This window comes from Biomphalaria glabrata, chromosome 2 (genome assembly GCF_947242115.1).
Source record: "Biomphalaria glabrata chromosome 2, xgBioGlab47.1, whole genome shotgun sequence".
Taxonomy (NCBI): domain Eukaryota; kingdom Metazoa; phylum Mollusca; class Gastropoda; family Planorbidae; genus Biomphalaria; species Biomphalaria glabrata.
This window is the reverse complement of record NC_074712.1, coordinates 2,729,637-2,751,530: the sequence shown is the minus strand read 5'-3', so window position 1 is coordinate 2,751,530 and position 21,894 is coordinate 2,729,637. Positions and strand designations below refer to the sequence as shown.

General features: G+C 38.8%; 2 protein-coding genes across 5 annotated transcripts in view; one reads left to right on the top strand and one right to left on the bottom strand.

The window, feature by feature from the left end:
• Positions 1-21,740, bottom strand: part of LOC106062377 (uncharacterized) — a 67,854-nt gene extending 46,114 nt beyond the window's left edge. For 2 of the 4 annotated variants that reach the window (XM_056018735.1, XM_056018738.1), the window contains exon 1: positions 21,463-21,740. In XM_056018735.1, the coding sequence (XP_055874710.1) occupies positions 21,463-21,477 (15 nt within the window). In that variant the 5' untranslated portion in view covers positions 21,478-21,740. The remainder of the gene's footprint in view (positions 1-21,462) is intronic. The other 2 variants (XM_056018737.1, XM_056018739.1) reach the window with 1 other exon arrangement.
• The window catches only part of LOC106052088 (protocadherin Fat 4-like), a 301,505-nt gene continuing 287,442 nt past the window's right edge, over positions 7,832-21,894 (top strand). The window contains exon 1 of the mRNA XM_056018734.1: positions 7,832-7,844. The gene's annotated coding sequence lies outside the window, so the exon portion shown is untranslated. The remainder of the gene's footprint in view (positions 7,845-21,894) is intronic.

Genomic DNA, 21,894 nt, shown 5'->3' with positions numbered 1-21,894 from the left:
AGTATTTAGCGGAACACTTTGCTTATTTTTCAGAGAGATTTTCACGTGGTGGCCTACTGGTTAATTATTCCAGTAGTTCGTGGAACACCTATTCAGACCTCGCGGAACACTAGGGTTCCATGGAACACAGGTTTGAGAGAAACTGATGTAAACCAACATGCATTAAAACGCCCACCTTATAGATTATGTTACTTATCACAATTGGTTGCCCTTTTCAAATAATTATGTCCTACGTCAGTTACCCCTTACAGTTGGGTGGGCATAGGGGCGTCCTAAAGATTCCGAAATTCAAAGTCCTGGTCTTCACCTATATTCAAACCCGAGACCTCAAGGTTCAAAAGCTTTACCCCTCAGCCACCAAGCCCCCGGAAGTCCAAAGCAGAGCTTGAGCTACTCAACACAATTCAATAATTATTGATCGATAATTAATAATCGACACAAAACTCAATCCTAAATAAACAAATTCCGAGATATTGATCTTTTTTTTTCCCCTTTGACTAGACTCTTACTAGACCGATACAAACTTTAGCTGAAGAGTTTTGTACTTGAATTTTCATTTTTAAACTAGTTGTAGTGTGCTGTTTAAATACACTTCAATTGAATGGAGAGTAATCTCTGAGTACGAAAGAGGGCGACTACACAAGAACGCGAAATAACGCCTTTCAATTGGCATTGTGTATTAGGAATTAGGAAGGCAAAATATAGAGGCCTACAGTACAGATCAGTGATGCCCAGCCTAATTCAACCTGCGGGCCATTTTAATTTCCAATACTTGTGTCGCGGGCCACATCAACGAAAAGATACGAAAACAAAATCAAAATGACCTGAAATTTTTATCATTAGAAACCATTGGATCTAAAATTCAATTAATTAATGGGATATTTGAAGTTTTTTGTGTTTTTTTTTTTACGCGTCGCAAAATGGCTTCATTTCTCTACTTAAAATGTGAGTAACATTGTAGCTTGCAGGCTCGTTTTCATGTCTCTATTTGTTAAATATTCCCATCGATCCTACAATCTCTAGGCATAGTTTCACTATCTTTTTAATCGCGGCAGAAAACCAAGATTGACGTCATATTTTGTTCTACAATGCCGTTCATGAGTTCATATGGTTGTTTTTTTAAACAGCCACACTTTCATTATAAAACAAATATATTGGTTTATTATCAGGTTCCACAAAAAAAACTAAGCATCCGTTAACTTTTCGAGCTAAATTTTACATTCAGGGTCATATTTATTAAACAAATGTCAAAGTTCATGGTATCAATCCATCAGACAAAAAGTAAGGTTCACTTAAAAAATTTTCTTCCTGGAGGGGGAATTTCTACACTATGTCCCAACGTTTCGGCTGCTGGATGGAGCCACGTCGTGGGCCGGATCTGGCCCGCGGGCCGTATTTTGGGCATCACTGGCATAAGTGAATCTAATGAAGTTAAAGACTATAATTTCAAATACTTTGAGTTCGTGTAGTGAATTCGTTTTACGTCTTACTGCATAAAAAGAATATAAAAAAAAAGATTTACTTAAAGCATATTGAGACGACCCTATGCTAAAGACGATCTGCTATGGCGAGCTTTGAGTAAGACGGTGTAACAAAGGTATATAACAGATATTCGCTAAGGAACATATAGATATAATATAGATAAAACCCAACAGATATAACAGAGTTTTAAGATCAAATAAGGCGAGGATGGAAGAAAAACAAACAAACATGTGACTATCCACAGACCGATCAACAAGGGGACGTTTTTTTATGGCAAACATATGATCACATATTTGACGTTTTATGGTTTCCATCCCATTATGATTTTCATGTATGTGTCATTAATGTGCCTATTTTTAACGTTTAATAACTGGTGTTGCTAATTATACATAAAGTTCGTTATTTCGCCCTGACTTGCATGGTGGAAAGTAGCCGGGAGCAAATGGCCTCTAAAAAAGACGGTCGTAGATATCTCACAAAGTAGTTTTAGGGCGCCCCTGGGTAATGGGTGCCTGACTTAAGCTGTTGGCCAAAGAACCAGTTGACCTTCACATCATCTGCCCTATAGATCGCATGGTCTGAAAGGGGAAACAACTTCTACTATTATCTTTTTTTAAGAAAAGAGAAACAAGGGCACCAGCTGGGATGAGGCAGTGGAAGTCGATCTATGTGGAAAGAGTTTGCAGCCCTAAGCGTAGAACGGCGCGGAGGATCTACGTCTAAGGCTGTGGGACACACATTTGAGACCCAAAAGGAAAGCTCTTACTGAAGACAATGCGCAGTAGACGGAAAGAAAGCCACGAGACAGCCGCGGACAACGGCTTTGTCAGCACGAGATGCGGAAAAATATGCAGGTCGCAACTGGGTTTGCGTAGTCATGTTAACTCTTAGTGGGAAGCGTGGTCGAGAGGCCAAGTGCGCGAACAAGGCGTGGCTACCTAGAAGGGGGCTCGAGGTTCGACACCCGACTAGGTAGAGTTGTGTTTACTGAGCGCGGAAAACCAACTCCTAGATACCCCCTCCCCCCCCCCGGTCCACAAATGAGATTGGACCAAAGCGCTCTGAGCATGCTATAAGCATGAAAGTAGCGCTATATAAAAGCTATAATAATAATACACACTGCACTCATCCTTAACCTTCGGAATCGAAGACATTGCTAATATTATGATATTATTTATTCTTATCTACAACACATGAATTAATAAAAAAAATTAAGCAAATAGATAATCAATTAGTCGCAATTAAATAAATGTGTTTTAAATAGAAAATGGACTAAACTAAGGTGAGACGAGCATTGTGTAGACTGTAGAGCAGTGATTCCCAAAGTGGTCTATATAGACCTCCAGGGGTCTACGAAGACTTCCAAGGGGTCTACGAAAGTGAAAAAATAAATTGGGGGTCTATGAGATGTTCATGGGGGTCTACGATAATGAATTTCACTTTTTCACCCAAATTGATGTTATTATTTCCTACACTAATATATAATTTGTACCTTAGTTAATCCTTTAAATAATCCTTTAAACTCCTTCTATTCAAACGAAAAATGTTTGTATTTAATTTCAATACTTATTTAAATATCTTAATTTTGTCTACATGTAAGTAATGTTTAACAAAAAGAAATGTAGATTGTACAGCGTTGATTATTTAAAATTGGGATTCATTCCTTCCTTGTCAAACAAGCGGTTGCCTAAGTGCCATTTTTTATGACGATATGAAACTAATTACGCTGGAGGATAATTTGAGACGATGCCACCCTGATAAAAAGATAAACGTTTAAAAAAGATATGTTCAGAATAGACCCACAAAATCTCTCTTCGACATCATAAAGAGAAGATGATGGTTTGTGAACGACTTACAATATCTCTTTATTTATAGCCAAATACGGAAAACACTTTAGTAGGTAAACATTGATTTTACCTGCCGTTGAAGTAGTTTTAAAAACTATTTTACACAAACCTACTTCTGATATTATTTAACGAATTTATTGCAATAATACAGTTCAAGGGAACATCGGTGGTATAACATTAAAAGCTTCTTATGTAATTCTTTTCAAACGACATAAACAGTTTGGGATCAGCGGTCTAGCAGGCCCTGACAGGATGTAGCGCTGTTTGCTGCAAACTGCCTAAGAGTTCATCATCATCATCATCACTCCTTTGAGTTCCTCATGGAACATAGGGCCTCGACAAAAACACGCCACTCTGCACGGTCTCTTGCTAGCTTTTTGATGGTGTCCCAGCTCTTCCCGGTCGTTCGACTTTCCCTGCATAGCTTCGTAAGTCTCCTTTGTGGAGCTCTACTTTCGCCTCTGACAATGTTTAGTGTTTGTGTATTTGTTCTGGTTTCTATAACACTATTTTTTTTTCCCATGGACAGGTTGTTAGCCTATCGCACAACCCCTGTGTCCCGGGGAGGGGGATGCACCTTTTGTCTGGCCTCTTTCCTAACAGACCTGTCCGGCTTGGTAGTACCTGCCAGGAGTGATGAGCTCCCGCCGGTATAGCTCTGAGGGTCATTGAGGCACTCAAGCTGTCACACCACGGCAAGGTATGTGCATCAGGTGACAGCCTAAGAGTTGCTGGCTCCTTATTTTTCCTCAGGCTTGACTCACAAAACCCATGTTTATAGCTGCAAGACAGCAGAGGTTTGAATTCAGTTATCCTTCTGCTTGGGTGGGTAGAAAGCCAAGGCTAATGAGTCCCGCCTGTCCAAGGCTTACTGGTTTTGGTGCTAGTTACTCGCCTTGGCCGCTTCTCCTGTTAGTGAAAACAGTTCTTCGAACCCAATATTTGAGCCATACGTGAAAGATCAAGAAATACAAGAGAAACTGATGTTTGTGAAAACGTTTGCAATAATCCCTAAAGCAAATTAATTAATTAATATTTAATGTTTCAAGGACTAATTTATATAACAAAAAATTCCTATATGAAACATCTGTAGCAACGGATGATGAGCCTACAGTAGGATCTTAAAAATCACTTGGAAAGAAAAAGTGTGCAATACTGAGATCCTTGCACGAACAGGTATTGCTAGCGTCTTTACAGCCCCCAGACAACGCCGCTTGCGCTGGCTTGGACGCCGGATGAAGGACAAACGCATCCCGAAAGTCATCCTCTATGGACAACTCGCGACTGGCTCAAGAAAAACTGAACGCCACCACCTCCGTTACATAGATGTAATAAAACGGGACCTCAAATCAGTGAACATCAATATTGACCATTGGGAAGACATAGCTCTAGACCGCACCAGATGGAGAGAGATAGTGACCAAGAAAGCTATGGATAGCGAAAGAACATGGGCCTCAGCCCTGGAAGAAAAACGGACAATGCGAAAAATGGCCCGCTTCTCTACCACCGAAGCAAAAGCCACCTTAACCTACGATATTTGTGGATGGGAGTGTCTCTCCAAAAAAGGGCTCCACAGCCACATGAGGAAGTGTGCTCTGAGATGAACCGTTCTAGGACTGAAGGAGGCCAATGGAATTGTAATTGGTTTAAATTTAAATTTTATCAATACAAATGACATCTGTATAACTTCAAACGCAGCTTTAAATTACATTTTCACTCTTAGACTCAATACATTTAGAAATTAGTTTTTTAAAAATGTTGACGAATTTGTAAAAATGCAATACCAAGTTAAGCAGGGGGTCTACCGAAAATCAGAAACCATGGCAAGGGGTCTACGAGACAAAAAAAGTTTGGGAACCACTGCTGTAGAGGATAAGGTCGTTCGCAAACATTTTTAAAACTAGGAACTTTTTTAAAGACAATAGATACTTACATTTTTATAAGTACTTGAATAGCTCAGTGGCTTTAGTCCACTCCAAAGAGGCTAGAGACCTTGAGGTCAAATTTAAGACAAGCCACTTTGTTTTATAGCTTTAAAAAAGGCAGTAGGGCAAGCGTTCTGTCAGATAATCCCCCCCCCCCAACTAGTCCACAAAAGTGATTGGACCATGGCAGGGGCGGACTGGGTGTCAAAATCGGACCGGCCCATAAATTGTATATCATATGATGGCCATTGGCTGTCCACAAAATGATTAAGTTTGATACAACTTACAAGAAACATAGGCCTTATGTTGCTAAATGTGTAGGCCCTAAAAGAATGAAGCCTACTAGTAACCCTGTCTACATGCTATCAAGTCATGCATGCTAGTCAGTGACTTAAACTCTGCTTATTTGTTTCCTTTCCTGGCTTAGTCAGGCCACCAATTTCATACTCTAATCATCTAATGGCACTAGGGAAGAAAGCCTGTATGTTCAAGTATGCTTAGATAATACATGTACCAACAACACACATAAACACAAGGGCCGACCTATATATCAGCTACATTGAAACAATTACTTTCAATTAAAGTCTTCAGTTGCGGTTTCAAATGAACAAAAGTTATAACGGGACATGGCCGCAACATTCAAAAGTCCTCCAGTGTTAATCCGGCAATTAAAATCAGCGGTACACCAGTCACGCAATTAATCTGGGGGGAAAATCTGATGGGATCAAGTGACGCCATTAGTTCCTTGTTCGGTGCCCATGTCAGCACAGGCGAGATAAGATCAGTGATTCCCAAACTGGTAGTCTGTTGTATATCTCAGAAAATATTTAAAAAAAAAAAAAAAAAAATAAAGGTAATTTCGTCACACTTTAAACATTTTAAAAATTAAAAAAAGTTCCCTTTCAGACCTTGCGATCTATAGGGCAGATGATGTAAAGGTCATTTGTTTCTGTGGCCTGCGGTTAACGAGGGTGTCATGTGGCCAGCACAACGACCGTCCGCCTTTACTTTCCCAAACTAATGTCAGGTACCCATTAGAGCTGGGTGGACTCAGAGGCGCCCGAAGTAATAAATTCCGTTCAAACTAGGATTCCAACCCGGGACCTCGGTTCGGAAGCCAAGTGCTTTATCGCTCATCCACCGCGCCTCCTTAAACACTTTAGAGGACGACAAAACAGGCGCGGCGGCTGAGCCCTTGGCTTTCGGGGGTCCCGGGTTCGAATCTCGGTGAACATTGGGATTTCGATTGCTGGTGATTAAATATTTTGTTTGATATCGAAATAAGGATAAAAAAATGCTACTTAATGAGAGGTGTGGATGTATACATGGATTTAATCCCTTTAAAACGTTTTGACACTTTTTTTTTCTCCCACTTACCATTCTCGGATCAAGTTGAAATTTTGCAGAATTATTCATAGCCGATGACAAAACATGGTTCAATCCAAAAATTAACCAACTAGTAAATCATTTAGTACGAATTATTAATTTTGTTTTATAGTGTAGAAAGGGAGCTAAACCATGTAATTTTAAGATGAATGGCAGTAATTAGCGGTTCTTTCCCTTAGATAAGCTCCTTTAATTTTTATTTTTTTTAAATAGGGTATTTATTTTTCTAAAACTTGTTTTGTATTTATTTTTGTACTCTTTTATGTCGTCATTATGGCAAAACTTGTGTCTGTAATTGTCGAGAGAGTTGAGCCGAGGCTCTTGATAGGCCAGCGACTCTTTTTTCTATACAAACTCAACAGTTTTAAATTAAACAAGAAGATCCTTGAGACATTTTACGGCGCAACTGTACAAAATCTGCTAACATACGGAATAAGTTGTTGGCAAGGCAACGCCTCATCTAAACTGTTGCAACGTCTAGAAAACATCATTAAAAAAGCATCAAAAATTACACTCACAACATTACCACATTTAAAGGAACTTTTTGAACAAACGTGCCTAAGAAAAATCGAAAAAATCTTGGAAGACAACGGCCACCCGCTCCATCAGAACTACGCCAGGTCGTCGCGAAGTGGGCGACTGCTGTCAATCAAAACAAGAACGGAGCGGTACAAAAACTCGTTCGTACCTCACTCGGTCAGACTCTATCACCGCCACTCATTGATCAGGGAACATGAAATGCACCAAGATACCTGTGTGTAGTCGCTGAATGAACTCTTCATGTTGTCTGTTGTATTTATGTGTATGTTTCTGTTGTGTTGTCTTTATATGAGAAACGAGTCCTTGTAATCACAACAAATTTCCGTAAGGATCAATAAAGCAGTCTTAGTCTTAGTCTTAGTCTTAGTCTTAAAATCTCCCATCCGCCGGGCAGACTGCACAATTAAGTCTGTTTGGGAGAGGTCCAAGCATATGGCTATCTCTATTCCAAAAGACTCGGAACTCTGCACGCTCGGACAAGAGACAAACTCGTGGACTCCATCTATTGTTCCTGCATTGAGCCACGCTGACCAACTCGCCAGTTAAGAAACGATCCCTTGGATTTGGTGACATGGTTGTTGGAGAGATGGAGAGAGACAGTGACCAAGAAAGCTATGGGTAGCAAAAGAACGTGGGCCTCAGCCCTGGAAGAAAAACGGACAATGCGAAAAAATGGAAAGCTCCTCTACCACCGAAGCAAAAGCCACCTTAACCTGCGATATCTGTGGACGGGAGTGTCTCTCCAAAATAGGGCTCCGCAGCCACATGAGGAAGTGTGCGAGATGAACAGTCGTTCTACGGCTGATGGAGGCCAATGTGTGTGTTGGACTCTGTTTCCATCCCCGACAAGTGCAATGAACAACGGGAGTCTTTTTTTCTGCTACCCTATTTGGATTAATCGTGTTCTATGACCGTTTCCACTTGGACGCTACTATGAGTCTGGGTAGTGTATTCCAGGTTTGGTAACACGAGATATCAAAGTGTTTGTTTTGTGAATTACTTTAAGAGTTCATCCTACTAATTGACAAATTGGTAAGGTCTCCGTTATGATAGTGTTAGGCATAGTATATTATAGTAGAGACTTTGAGACTATCATATCGTAGACCCATAGTTTGAGATTTGATCCATGTTTCTTCTTCTTCTTCTTCTTCTTCTTGAAACTGTCAGGTAGAGTTGAGCCCTCGGCTCTTGGAACTCTAGGCCAGCAAAAGTGAACAAGTGCTCCCTCCACCGGCCTGAATGAGAACAGTGTACACTGTTCTGTCTGACGGGTGGGTCAGACTCGCGGCAAGAGGACGCGTACACTAAGACCCCCGCCATTTTCCTTTTTCTATACCAGGCTAACCGTGCGGAACACGCCATTTATGTAACGGCTCCTTGAGGAACAACGCCTGGATTGTGACAAGGTTGTGGGAGCTTTTTTACAACTCCGCGCAGTGCAATGAGGATGCTTTCGCACCCCCCTTAGGCACCCCCACGAGAGTCTTGTTTTGCTACCCTTTAGCCTAATCGTTTCCTCCTGCGATCGTTTCCACCCGGGCGCCACTATGAGGCAGGGTAGCATGCCCTGGGTTAGGCACTTAAGTTAGTATAGCGACGCACCAGAGTTGACGGACTATAAATGCAATTTTTAGTGACGTCACGGATAGTGGGGTTTAGCTTGTTGAGTTGTTGATGTTATTCAGTTGGTGTTAGGACAACATCGTATTATTGACAGAGACTCGACTGCGACCTTTACGCATTAAACTTCGTTCAAGTTATTCCACGGCCCGGACATAGTTCTTCGCTTGTCCGTGTGATAGGTTTTGTTTTTGGTTAGTCGAGATTTGTGATTTCACAAGTATTACGAACGTACAAGAAACTCAAACATCTTCTGAGTAATCCGTCGAAGCCAGAACTACGTCAAGCAACTGAATGAGAAACCTATTACACTAGATCACATTCCTCTAACAGAATGTTTCATTTAATTGTAATTGCTGGGCTAACACAAAGACATTTGTTCAGACTACGTCTTACCTAATTAAGACACCTTATTCTTATTACACCAAATTTTTATTGATATTGCATAATATTATACGTTAACATGGACACGAAACAGATGAGAAAACACGAAGATCGCGGAAGATATAAGTATTTCAGATAACCAGACCCAGCTGTGACCTACATACCTTGAGTATTTCAGATAACCAGACCCAGCTGTGACCTACATACTTTGAGTATTTCAGATAACCAGACCCAGCTGTGACCTACATACTTTGAGTATTTCAGATAACCAGACCCAGCTGTGACCTACATACTTTGAGTATTTCAGATTACAAGACCCAGCTGTGACCTACATACTTTGAGTATTTCAGATCACCAGACCCAGCTGTGACCTACATACTTTGAGTATTTCAGATTACAAGACCCAGCTGTGACCTACATACTTTGAGTATTTCAGATAACCAGACCCAGCTGTGACCTACATACTTTGAGTATTTCAGATAACCAGACCCAGCTGTGACCTACATAATTTGAGTATTTCAGATAACCAGACCCAGCTGTGACCTACATAATTTGAGTATTTCAGATAACCAGACCCAGCTGTGACCTACATAATTTGAGTATTTCAGATAACCAGACCCAGCTGTGACCTACATAATTTGAGTATTTCAGATAACAAGACCCAGATGTGACCTACATACTTTGAGTATTTCAGATAACAAGACCCAGATGTGACCTACATACTTTGAGTATTTATCTTATCTTATCTTATCTTATATAATACAGACGTTACTTCAAAAAAGAAGATGATTACGTCCTACGCGTCATGCATTTAGTCATGCATATTAACCAATGACTTAAATTCTGCCAAGTCACTGGTTTTCCTGGCTAGCTCAGGCAACCCATTCCATGCTCTAATAGCACTAGGGAAGAAGGAGTATTTGTACAAATTTGTCCTAGCATATGGGACGAGGAATGTGCCTTTATCTTTGTGTCTTTCAGAGTATTTTATTAAATTTTGTATTTGAAGATTATGGTTCAGTGTTTTATGTATTATTGCTACTTTACTTTTGAGCCTTCTGTCCTGAAGACTTTCTAAATTTAGTGATTTTACTAAAGGTGTTACTCTAGTCAAATGTGAATATTCGTTTGTTATGAATCGCACTGCTCTATTTTGTGTCTGTTCTAGTTTCTTAATGTTTTCTTGAGTTGAGGGGTCCCAAACAGATAATCAGATCCAGCGGTGACCTATAGATACTTTGTAGTATCTCAAACAAAGTCTGCTGGTGGCATATTTAAATACAAAGAAGAATGCCATACAACTATTCTAATATTCCGCTTTTTACAGGGCCTGATCTAAGTAAGTAGACGCCTTGTGCAGGGCTTAACAAGGCAGGACTTATCGAAGGCCCCTAGAAATATTTTTTTTTAAATTCATTTTGTTAATGCCACAGTAATGACACACTTACAATATTTATGCACTTAATCTTATTTTCTTCTTATTTTATACTTAGTAGGCACATTTTAAAAAGGTTTAATTTTTAATTTAAGTAGGCCTGTTGGAGGGTAAGGCTCTAGAGGCTTCTTGTCTGCCCTGCCGTAAAATCTGGGTTTTCCACTTCTTGATCTATCAATCAATCAATGCATTCATCAATTAGCATTATCCTACATAAGTTCACATTATACAAAATACAGAAAAACATGCCACAGTAAAACAAAACAAAGAAACGAAACAATTTCTTATTATGGCCATGTATGTGCGTGTTTGTGTTTTACTCTTGAGTTCTCTTGTTCACGTGACCTACCCGCCATTTTTCTTTCCTCCAACTGGGAATACCCAGACCGTAAACACGCAGATTCATTTATCGTGTACATATTTATATCGATTATTATTTTATGATTTCCAGAATCGATTATAAATTTCCGGCAATGATCGACAAAATAATGGATGCATGAGTATCGATACGAAAGTACATATCATTCTTTATCGAATGCAGATCGTTCAGATAAGACTTTCTGAATAGAAGGGGGGAGGCGGGTGGCGATCGATATGGTAAAATACGATCTAAGAGTATCGATCTCTCGTGCTCTTTGTTCACTGAGAGATCTTTTATTAAACAGCAGCAGGGCATAAAGATTAGAACACTTGCAGTTCAAGACACACAGAATACACAGCACAACTTCAAGGCGCAATAAAAAATGCGAAATATTAATGATCAGCACATTTCGTGAAGACGATAATAGACTCGCTCGCAACTAAGAATTTTAAAGAACGAATGAATTATTAATAATACCAGTCTGTAGCATAGTTCATTTAAAAGTTACCTTTTTTTTTAGAAAATAAATAAGAAATCAATCAAACGAATTGTGTAAACAAAATAATTTATTCGATTGGATCGTCTCAATATAGAACCCAAAGACTAATCCAACAATTTACAAAGTATATATATATATATATATATATATATATATATATATATGGGGATCTGTAGAAGGAGGGATACTTCTGTCAACTGGGCAGTCGGGTCCTTGAGCAGTTCATCAAGGTGGGTTTAAAAGGTTATGTATATTATAGATCTGTGATGGGAAGCGTGGTCGAGAGGCTAAGTGCTACCTAGAAGGGGGCACGAGGTTCGACTCGGGCAGAGTTGCGTTTACTGAGCGCCTACAGGCAGCACAGAAAAACCAACTCCTAGATACCCCCTCCACCCCCCCCCCAACTGGTCCACAAATGAGATTGGACCAAAGCGCTCTGAGCATGCTATAATGAAAGTAGCGCTATATAAAAGCTATAATAATAATAGCTAAAAAAAATTATAAATCTATTTATCCTATCTAACCAGGTCATTGATCTTGGTCTCCATTCAGAGCCCAGTGTCATCAAGGTGGGTTTTAAAGTTTATATATATTAGATCTATGATGGCTAAATAAAAAAAAAGTATCTATGTATCCAATCTGAGAGCTGCAGTGTGATGTGTAGGCTACTTATGCAAAAGATTTCTAGTGCCACTCATTCTTCATATTTTCTTTATGTTTATGCTTATTGTACAGCTGTACATAATGTAATAAAACGGACAGTATTAGAGTAAAAGAGCTGACGTGTTTCAGTAGTTTTAAATACCTCGGAGCTATCCTCTCCGATGAAGGAACCAAACCTGAAATACTGGCCAGAATTGTACAGTCCACGGCGGCACTTGCAAAACCCAAAACAATATGGAAAGACAAAGACTTAGCCCTCGACACCAAAGTCAGACTGATGCGCTCTCTGGTCATGGACACATTCTTGTATGCTTGGAAATCTTGACTGCAGAACAAGAGAGGAAGATCCTAGCAATGGAATTGAGATGCTACAAAACATCCTAGGTATCACAAATACCCCATCACAGATTAAGAGATTAGAAACACGATTTATTCAGCAATCGGACCCCACAAATAACTGCTAACTAGTGTCAAAAACGCAAACTAAAACTCTATGGCTATATCACAAGGTCCCCCAGGGCTTGCAAAAACTTTCCTTCAGGCAAAAGTATCAGGAAAGAAAAAAGAAAATGCAGACAGAGAAAGCGATGGGAAGACAACATAAAACAATTGAAAGAGATTCTATCAAAAGCATAAGACAGAGAGGGTCAACTCTTGTGGCCCACTGCTAACGAGCGTGTCATGTGGCCAGAACAACGACCAACCGCCTATACTTTTCCCCAACTAATGTCAGGTAACCATAAGAGCTGGGTGGATTCAGAGGTGCCCAAAGATCCCGAAATTAAAAATCCCAGTATTCACCTGGATTCGAACCCAGGACCCTCCCCACCCCCGGTTCGAAAGTTAAGCGCTTTACCGCTCAGCCACTGTGGGGAAATAGGGGCGGGCTAAAGTGGACACGCTATGTGTTAATTTCGGTAACAGAGGATGTTTAAACTACTGTATACGATACTATACTAACTCATAATATCTGGACATCTATAAGCTCAGGGTCTAACTCATCATATCTGGACATCTATAAGCTCAGGGTCTAACTCATTATATCTGGACATCTATAAGGTCAGGGTCTAACTCATAATATCTGGACATCTATAAGCTAAGGGTCTAACTCATAATATCTGGACATCTATAAGCTCAGGGTCTAACTCATAATATCTGGACATCTATAAGCTCAGGGTCTAACTCATCATATCTGGACATCTATAAGCTCAGGGTCTCTTTACAGATTTCTACTAGTATGTTCACAGCGCCACTTTTGCATTTTGTTAATCTCTTAGGGTGTATAAAGTTTTGAAACTCGCCAGAAGGACAACATAGGGATAAAGACAAATCGATTATTACTTAGGCTAGTTACACTGCCCCATTTAGGTACCTGCCCACCGGGCTTTCGCATGACTGCCCATAAAGCCAGTCCACTCCTGACCTAGACTAAATTTAATTTTACAAGATAATGTTTCGAAGAATCGTAACGGTCAAACTAGAGTTTTCCCAGTGTGGCCAATAAGCTAGTAAATCATTTTCCAAAGATATACATCAACTGTCAACTTTCTAGGAAAATATTTAGAGCCGTTTTCGAGATCCGTGTCTATCCAGACACCAAGCGATACTTCGACTAATCCAACAATTTACAATTGTAAACAGCATATATATAGAAATAAATGCATAAAGAAAATACACTTTTTAGAAAAACGCAAAGAATGTCTAAGGGGAAGAATCCAAATAAATCACTGCCATATATTCCAATACTGCAAGCTTTAAATTACTTTATCTATAAAAACAAAATTAATTTATTACCAGTAACTGATTTAATAATTGGTTAATTATTTTTTAATAGACACGTGTGTTGGCAGGAACGGTGAATAAATATGCAAAATTTCAACTTGATCCGAGAATGGGATATTGAGGGGAAAAAATGTTTAGAAAATGTGTGACAGACAGACAGAGTGATTTGATATACGCTTTGAACGATGTTTAATTGAAATTCAACTTTGTAAATGTTTGAAGACTAAAATTAAGAAACTAAACTGGTAAGTGGCAAACTGACGCCCGTGGACCGTCAGAGTGAAGCTATTATTAGAAACAATTGTTTTCTATGACAGCTTGACACGAGAGATTCAGTGTCGTGGCTCAATCTATAAGTGTAACAGCTGAGAGTGACGTAGCGACATTAGATGACGCAAGACTGAATGACAAATTCAAGATAACAGATGTTTAAAATTTTTATGTGATGGGAAAGTGAGTCTTGCTCCATTTTAATTGATGCTTTCGTCTTTGGCCCGGGGGGAGGGGGATTAATTAACTAAAGACTGATAAGTGACAAATAATGTTTTAGTTGATATTGGAGACATCATTATGAAAAAAAACACATAAATTATATGACATTAATTAACAGAAAGTGTCTTTCGCAACGGGGACCCAGCTTCGTCAACCCCCAGTGACCCAGCTTCATAAGCCTCCAGTGACCCAGTTTCACCAACCCCCTGTGACCCAGCTTCGTCAACCCCCAGTGACCCAGCTTCATAAGCCCCCAGTGACCCAGCTTTATTAACCCCCAGTGCCCCAGCTTCATAAACCCCAAGTGCCCCAGCTTCATAAACCCCCAGTGCCCCAGCTTCATAAGCCCCCAGTGACCCAGCTTCATAAACCCCCAGTGTCCCAGATTAGTCAACCCAAGTAGTCAGCATTTCATACGTTTAGACATTCGAGCAATCGCAGTAGAAATGCAACGACAAATCTAAGAACTTTTTCACAATATTACAGTTGAAGTAAATGGTCAATACAGTGATGACAAGCTACGGTCCGTGACACCGTCAAGTAAAGCAGATGATGTAAATGCCATCTGTTTCTAAGGCCGGTGTTAATGAGAGGGTCGTGTGGCCAGAACAATGACCAACAGCCTTTATTATACTTTTCCCATTAGAATTGGGGATACTCAGGGGCGTCCTAAAAATCCCGCAATTAAAAATCCCACTCTTCACTAAGATTCGAACCCGCAACCTCTCAGTTTAGAAAAACGTTGATGGGTACCCGACTTAAGCTGGGGATAATAAAGGCGGTTAGTCGTTGTGCCGACCACAGTGCAACCATTTTATTAGCCGTTAGCCAAAGAAATAGATGGCCTTAACATCATCTGCCCTATAGATCGCAAGGTCTGAAAGGGAAACTTTACTTTTCTTTTTCAGAAAAGAAAAAAAAATGCGAAAACAAGGCAGTCAAGATGGCGTCGCACCTTCTTGGAAGACGAAATTCCGTGGGCACCAGCTGGGAAGAGGCAGTGGAAGTCGATCTATGTGGAAAGAGCTTGCAACTCTATGCGTAGAACGGCGCAGGAGGACCTAAGTCTAAGCAAGCAAAACTAAGCCTCTTGCAGGGGATTCGAACTTGAGACCATTATGACGATAGTTCGACAAGGCAGCCATCCTTTTAGATGAGTTAGTAGTGCTATTATTAGTGGCTATTGGGCTCTCTGTGGCATTTTACGTCTCTGGAGAAAATCCTTTCCCTTCGTTATTTTTTGTGTGACTTAAGAGGCCAATCATTGATACACAGCTGCGGTCACAGGTTGGGCATCTGTAATCATCGGGCGCCGTTGCACTTTCACCCTTCTTTCTACTACTGTTGTGTATGGCGTCTGCAATCGTAGACCATTCCATTATGCTCTCTCTTCATGTGGTACTTTTTACCAGCTGTTAGTATCGATTTTGATGAGCTTCATGCCGTGTTTGCATACATCAGTATATCTTAAAAGTGGACGACCAGCGGCTCCTCTATTAGATCACCATACAGAATGTCTTGTGGAAGTCGACTTTGTGGCATTGGGCATATCAATATAGATACATTGAAAAAAAAAGTCTTAATAGTTTTAAAAGCTTGCGGGGGAGGGAGAGGTGGGACAATTCATCTTGCTCAATCACCCACATCATTAATGAGGGACTATAAAGTACTGCTACTGTTTCCATTTAGTCAACTGGACAAACACTTAAAGAAAAGGGGAGAGGGGGGAAAACTGTAAACACAAGTGATTGTTCACAAGATTCAAGTGTGAAATTGATCCGTTCAGTATCACTTCAAGACTAAAGACCTACTAGAAAAGTGGTCATAAAAAGTAGAACAGGAACTTATCACGATACAATGACTTAACACCCAAAAGCAAAAAGCAAAATACTAGTTTGTGGTGGAGATACTACGAGACCTTATCTTATCTTCTTATCTTATATAATACAGACGGTACTCCAAAAAAAAAAGATGATTACGTCCTAAGCGTCATGCATGCAGTCATGCATATTAACCAATTACTTAAATTCTGCCAAGTCACTGGTTTTCCTGGCTAGCTCAGGCAACCCATTCCATGCTCTAATAGCACTGGGGAAGAAGGAGTATTTGTATAAGTTTGTCGTAGCATATGGGATGAGGAATGTGCTTTTATATTTGTGTCTTTCTGAGTATTTTATTAAATTTTGTTTTTTGTATTTGAAGATTATGGTTCAGTGTTTTATGTATAATTGCTACTTTACTTTTGAGTCTTCTGTCCTGAAGGCTTTCTGAATTTAGTGATTTTACTCAAGGTGTTACTCTAGTCAACTCAAGACCTGCGTACAGTTGAATGGCAAAACATTAATAAAATGTCGACTCATTTAAATATCTAGATTCAGACAAAACAAGAGGTGAAGGATCAATAAGAGATAACAAAAACAAAAAACATTCAAGCTTGGCATCCGCTGCCATGAGAAAAGTGTGGAAAATCTGGAAGAGTAACTTCCGCCTCCAAGTAAAATTAAAACTGTTTTCAACAGTGGTCTCTGTACTCCTATAGGTTGTGAAAGTTGGACACTGAACGCTGAGGCTGAAGGAAGATTCAAGCCTTTGAATAAGAATGAACGGAATCTCTCTTGATATCCTTTTAAAAACAGCCTCTGACCGGGAAAAATGGAAGGAGTTGGTTACGCGAACTGTCACAGCACCCCTCCAACGAAAGTCAAGGGACAGATGATGATGATGAGTTTTGACAAAAATAAAACAAAAATACATCCTCTAAACCAGGGGTTCTCAACCTGTGGTTCGCGACCCCTTTGGAGGTCGATTGACAATTTGCCAGGGGTCGCCTAAGACCATCGAAAATATGGATTGTTATTGTCTACTCTTCTATTGCTCTGTGTATGTAAGGAGGGGGGGGGGTCGCGGCAAAGTGAAGAATTATAAAGAGGGGTCGCCGAGCTTAAAAGGTTGAGAACCGCTGCTCTAAACGTTTATATATAATGACTCTTACAAGCAGAAAACAATAAATATTGTTTTGTTAGGTACAATAAAAAAAAATTAAACTTTTAACTTTATCCGAGAATGGGAGTGGAAGAAATAATGTGTACAGTTATTTAAGGGGACAAAACTTGACAATGAATACTGAAGGATTAATCTCCCTTGTTTGTATCCACCTAAATAACTTATAATCAATAATTAATTGACTAATTGGTTATTTTTTTAATAGATTCATGTATTGCCTATGCTAATGAATAATTGTGCAAAGTTTTAACTTAATTCGAGAATGGTTGTGGGAAAGATAACGTGTTCAACCTTTTTACCAGACAGACAGAGCTGATATAAGCTTTAAATAAAAAAAAACATTGCTTTTCAATTATCAACCCTCCCTTTATACTGTAGACAAGATGCACAAAACGCTAGCAATTTATTACTTTTTCTGCCAAGGGTGACAATCTACAAATAATGTTAGACGATCTAAATCTAGGTAGTTGTACTCTCTAAGCCTAAACACTTTCTGGTAAAAGCGATTACATCTAGTTCTATACTCTTGTTCTAGATCCACCTCAGTTTTTTACTTCATTGTTATCACATCTGTGGCAAAATATGTAGGTCACAGCTAGGGCTGCGCAGCCACAGGAAATACTGTATTCCTCACTAATCTTCGGACTCGAAGACAAGCCTTATAAATATATATATATATATATATATATATATATATATATATGTGTTATCACATAGAAAATGAAAAAAAAAAAAGATGTCTGTTTATTTACATAATACTTTTGATATAGCAAGTGTAGAACAGATAATCAAAATACTTTTTTATATGTTACAGCAACTATCAGGAGTCTACCTTTGCCATCACCTGCTGGTGTGGTAATATTTCACTGGCACATGGACTAAATAGACTACTTAAAAAAGCATCTCTTGTCACAAGAATACCATCTCTTGAAGAACTATTAAAAGAAAGATACCTTTCCAAAACATAAAATATCCTTGAAGACGATTCCTCTCACCAAAACACGTCAGATCTGAATGGAAAGATTTTTAAATTACTTTATGCCAAATTTTCTAGGAGTATTTTAAGGTCATTTGCCACCATGTCAAAGGCTTTGGTCAGATCAACAAAAACGAAGTGGCCTTTTCAAACTCCTAAGGAAAATAGGTTGCCCTCCCAAACTACTGAAGTTTATTGAGTGCTTTCACGAGTAAACGAAATGTACTGTCAAATTCAATGGAGCCCAATCAGCACCTTTTAAGTTTAGCAGTGTCAAGCAGGGATGTGTGCTCGCACCTACTCTGTTTGGCATATTCTTCTCCTGTCTTCTGCATTATGCGTACAACGACTTCAACAAAGGTGTAACGTATTTCTCCATACAAGATCCTCTGGAAAACTATTTAATATACCAAGGCTGCGGGCAAAAACCAAGGTTAGGAAGATACTTATCATTGAACTCCTGTATGATGATAATGCAGATATTGTGGCTGATTCTGATATTCAACTTCAGTCCCTGGTTGACAAAATATCTGCTGCTTGCCAGAAGTTCGGCTTAAATATTAGTCAAAGCAAGACTAATATACTAGTTCAGAACACAAATACTGCACCTCAAGTAAACAATAATGGCCAACCACTAGAAATTGTTGATCACTTTTGCTATCTTGCTCCATCATATCCAACAACACTCTACTGGATAATGACATAAACAACAGGATAGCCAAGACAATGGGCACCATGTCACAGTTGCAGAAAAGAGTGTGGGACAACATATTGCTGACTAACAATACTAAAACCTTAGTCTACCGGACCTGTGTGATGAGCACTTTGCTATACGGAAGTGAAACATGGTCAACCTACTCATGGCAGGAAAAAAAGCTGAATGTCTTCCACCTCCGATGCCTAAGGCGGATCTTTGAAATAAGATGACAAGATAAAATAACCAATGAGGAAGTGCTACGAAGAGCAGGGTGCCAGGACATCCGCTCTGTTATCAGCAGCAGACGCCTTGGCTGGCTTGGCCACGTTCGTAGAATGCCAGTAGGTCAACTTCCACATGACATTCTGTATGGCGATCTAATAGAAGGCAGAAGAGCCGCTGGTCGCCCACTTTTACACTATACGGATGTATGCAAACGTGACATGAAGCTCTTTAAAATCGACACTAGCAACTGGGAAAAGGTGGCACTGGACAGATCCACATGGAGAGAGAGCATAAAGGAAGGGTCACAGATTGCAGATGTCATACACAACAGAAGCAGAAAGAAGGGTGAAAATGCAACGGCGCCTAGTGATTACATATGCCCAAACTGAAACCGCAGCTGTGTATGATTAAGGATTGGCCTCTTTAGTGACACGAGAAGTTGCAAAGGGAAAAGATCCTTGACACGTAAGATGCCATAGATCTAATAGAAGGCAGGAGAGCAGATGGTCGCCCACTTTTACGGTATACGGATGTATGCAAACGCGACCAAGAAGTAAATATAGAAGTCCAATTCATAAAGTGCTGGTTGTGTGTGTGTGTTTGGTGTGTGAATGATGTTTCTGTTTATCATTTATATTGTTATTTTATGTAGTAGAGGTGGACAATTGCAGTTAAACTGAATTTCTATTTGTTTGACCATTAAGATTATCTTATCTAAATATTGAATAAATGTAATAAAAGTTGAATGTGATAGTAAGATCTATATGATGAAAGCTTAATATATAAATAATTTCTAGCCATAATGTCCAACATTTTTTGGCATAGGTGCGATATATATAATCTTTCACATGCACTCATATATATATATATATATATATATATATATATATATATATATATATATATATATATATATATATATATATATATATATATATATATTAACAGAGAGAGAGAGAAAGATATATATATATATTATATATATCATACGATGTATAGTTGATGGCTTTTTTAATCAACTTATATAGTGTTGATCGTTATCTCTATTTCTTCTTCTTCTTCTTCTTATATAATACAGACGTTACTTCAAAAAAGAAGATGATTACGTCCTACGCGTCATGCATTTAGTCATGCATATTAACCAATGACTTAAATTCTGCCAAGTCACTGGTTTTCCTGGCTAGCTCAGGCAACCCATTCCATGCTCTAATAGCACTAGGGAAGAAGGAGTATTTGTACAAATTTGTCCTAGCATATGGGACGAGGAATGTGCCTTTATCTTTGTGTCTTTCAGAGTATTTTATTAAATTTTGTTTTTGTATTTGAAGATTATGGTTCAGTGTTTTATGTATGATTGCTACTTTACTTTTGAGCCTTCTGTCCTGAAGGCTTTCTAAATTTAGTGATTTTACTAAAGGTGTTACTCTAGTCAAATGTGAATATTCGTTTGTTATGAATCTCACTGCTCTATTTTGTGTCTGTTCCAGTTTCTTAATGTTTTCTTGAGTTGAGGGGTCCCAAACGGAGGATGCATATTCTATTATTGGCCTAACCAAGGTTAAGTAACATTTTAGTTTTATGTTCTTATTTGATTTATAGAAATTTCTTTTAATAAATCCTAATGCTTTGTTTGATTTTTTTGTAGTTTCATCAATATGTGGATTCCATGATAGTTTTTCATTTATTATAACACCTAGGTCAGGTATTTTGCGTTTTTAGTCTGTGTTACTGGTTTGCCATGAATAAGATAAGTGGAATTAATTTGTTTTAGTTTTTTTGTTACTCTTAACAACTGACTTAGGTCAATAATATTATATTTATATTACTACTAATTTTAAATGGCCTACTAATGAAAACAAAATGTGAGCTATAAACCCATAGCAATATAGATCTAATATTAATACAAGTATAGGCTTGTTATTGTTCACTAAGACTTTACTTGTTCTGGCCTAGAGTAGATCTACCTGAATCTACCAACTATGTTTTAAATAATATTGATTGTGACATTGGGTTAAAGACCTATATTAAACTAGATCTAAAGCCTTTAGTTAATATAAAATAGTGCCCATGGATGAAGACATCTGGTGTTGGTAAACTACAATCAATCAAAGAATAACTAAAAATTTAAAAGTAAAGGGAGCTTACCTCTAGAACAGACATTGTTATTTAGTGAATTAGTCCTCAGACTCTGGCGTAAAACTTGTTATTGGCGTATCAACCATTTAAATAACGAATGCGAGTTTTCAATCATTCAATGAGTTAATAGTATGTCAAAGCAACTAGACTCTAGTCTATGACGTCCTGTCACTGTGAAGTCGTAGTCTATAGTCTACGTAGTGAAGCAAGATTTTTAAGACTCCGTTGAAGAAAAAAAAATCGATATGTTAATCGATAAAACGCTTCTGACAATAATTCACCTAGATCTAGAGTCTAGATCTATACTAGACAAGATCTAATTATAAATGCACGTAAAATTAAGCATAGAAACTAGACTTTATAGACTAAGAGTCAATTTAACGTTTAGATCAAAAGCCTTTTTCTGCTTTTCCAACCATTCTAGACTCTAGATCTAGATAT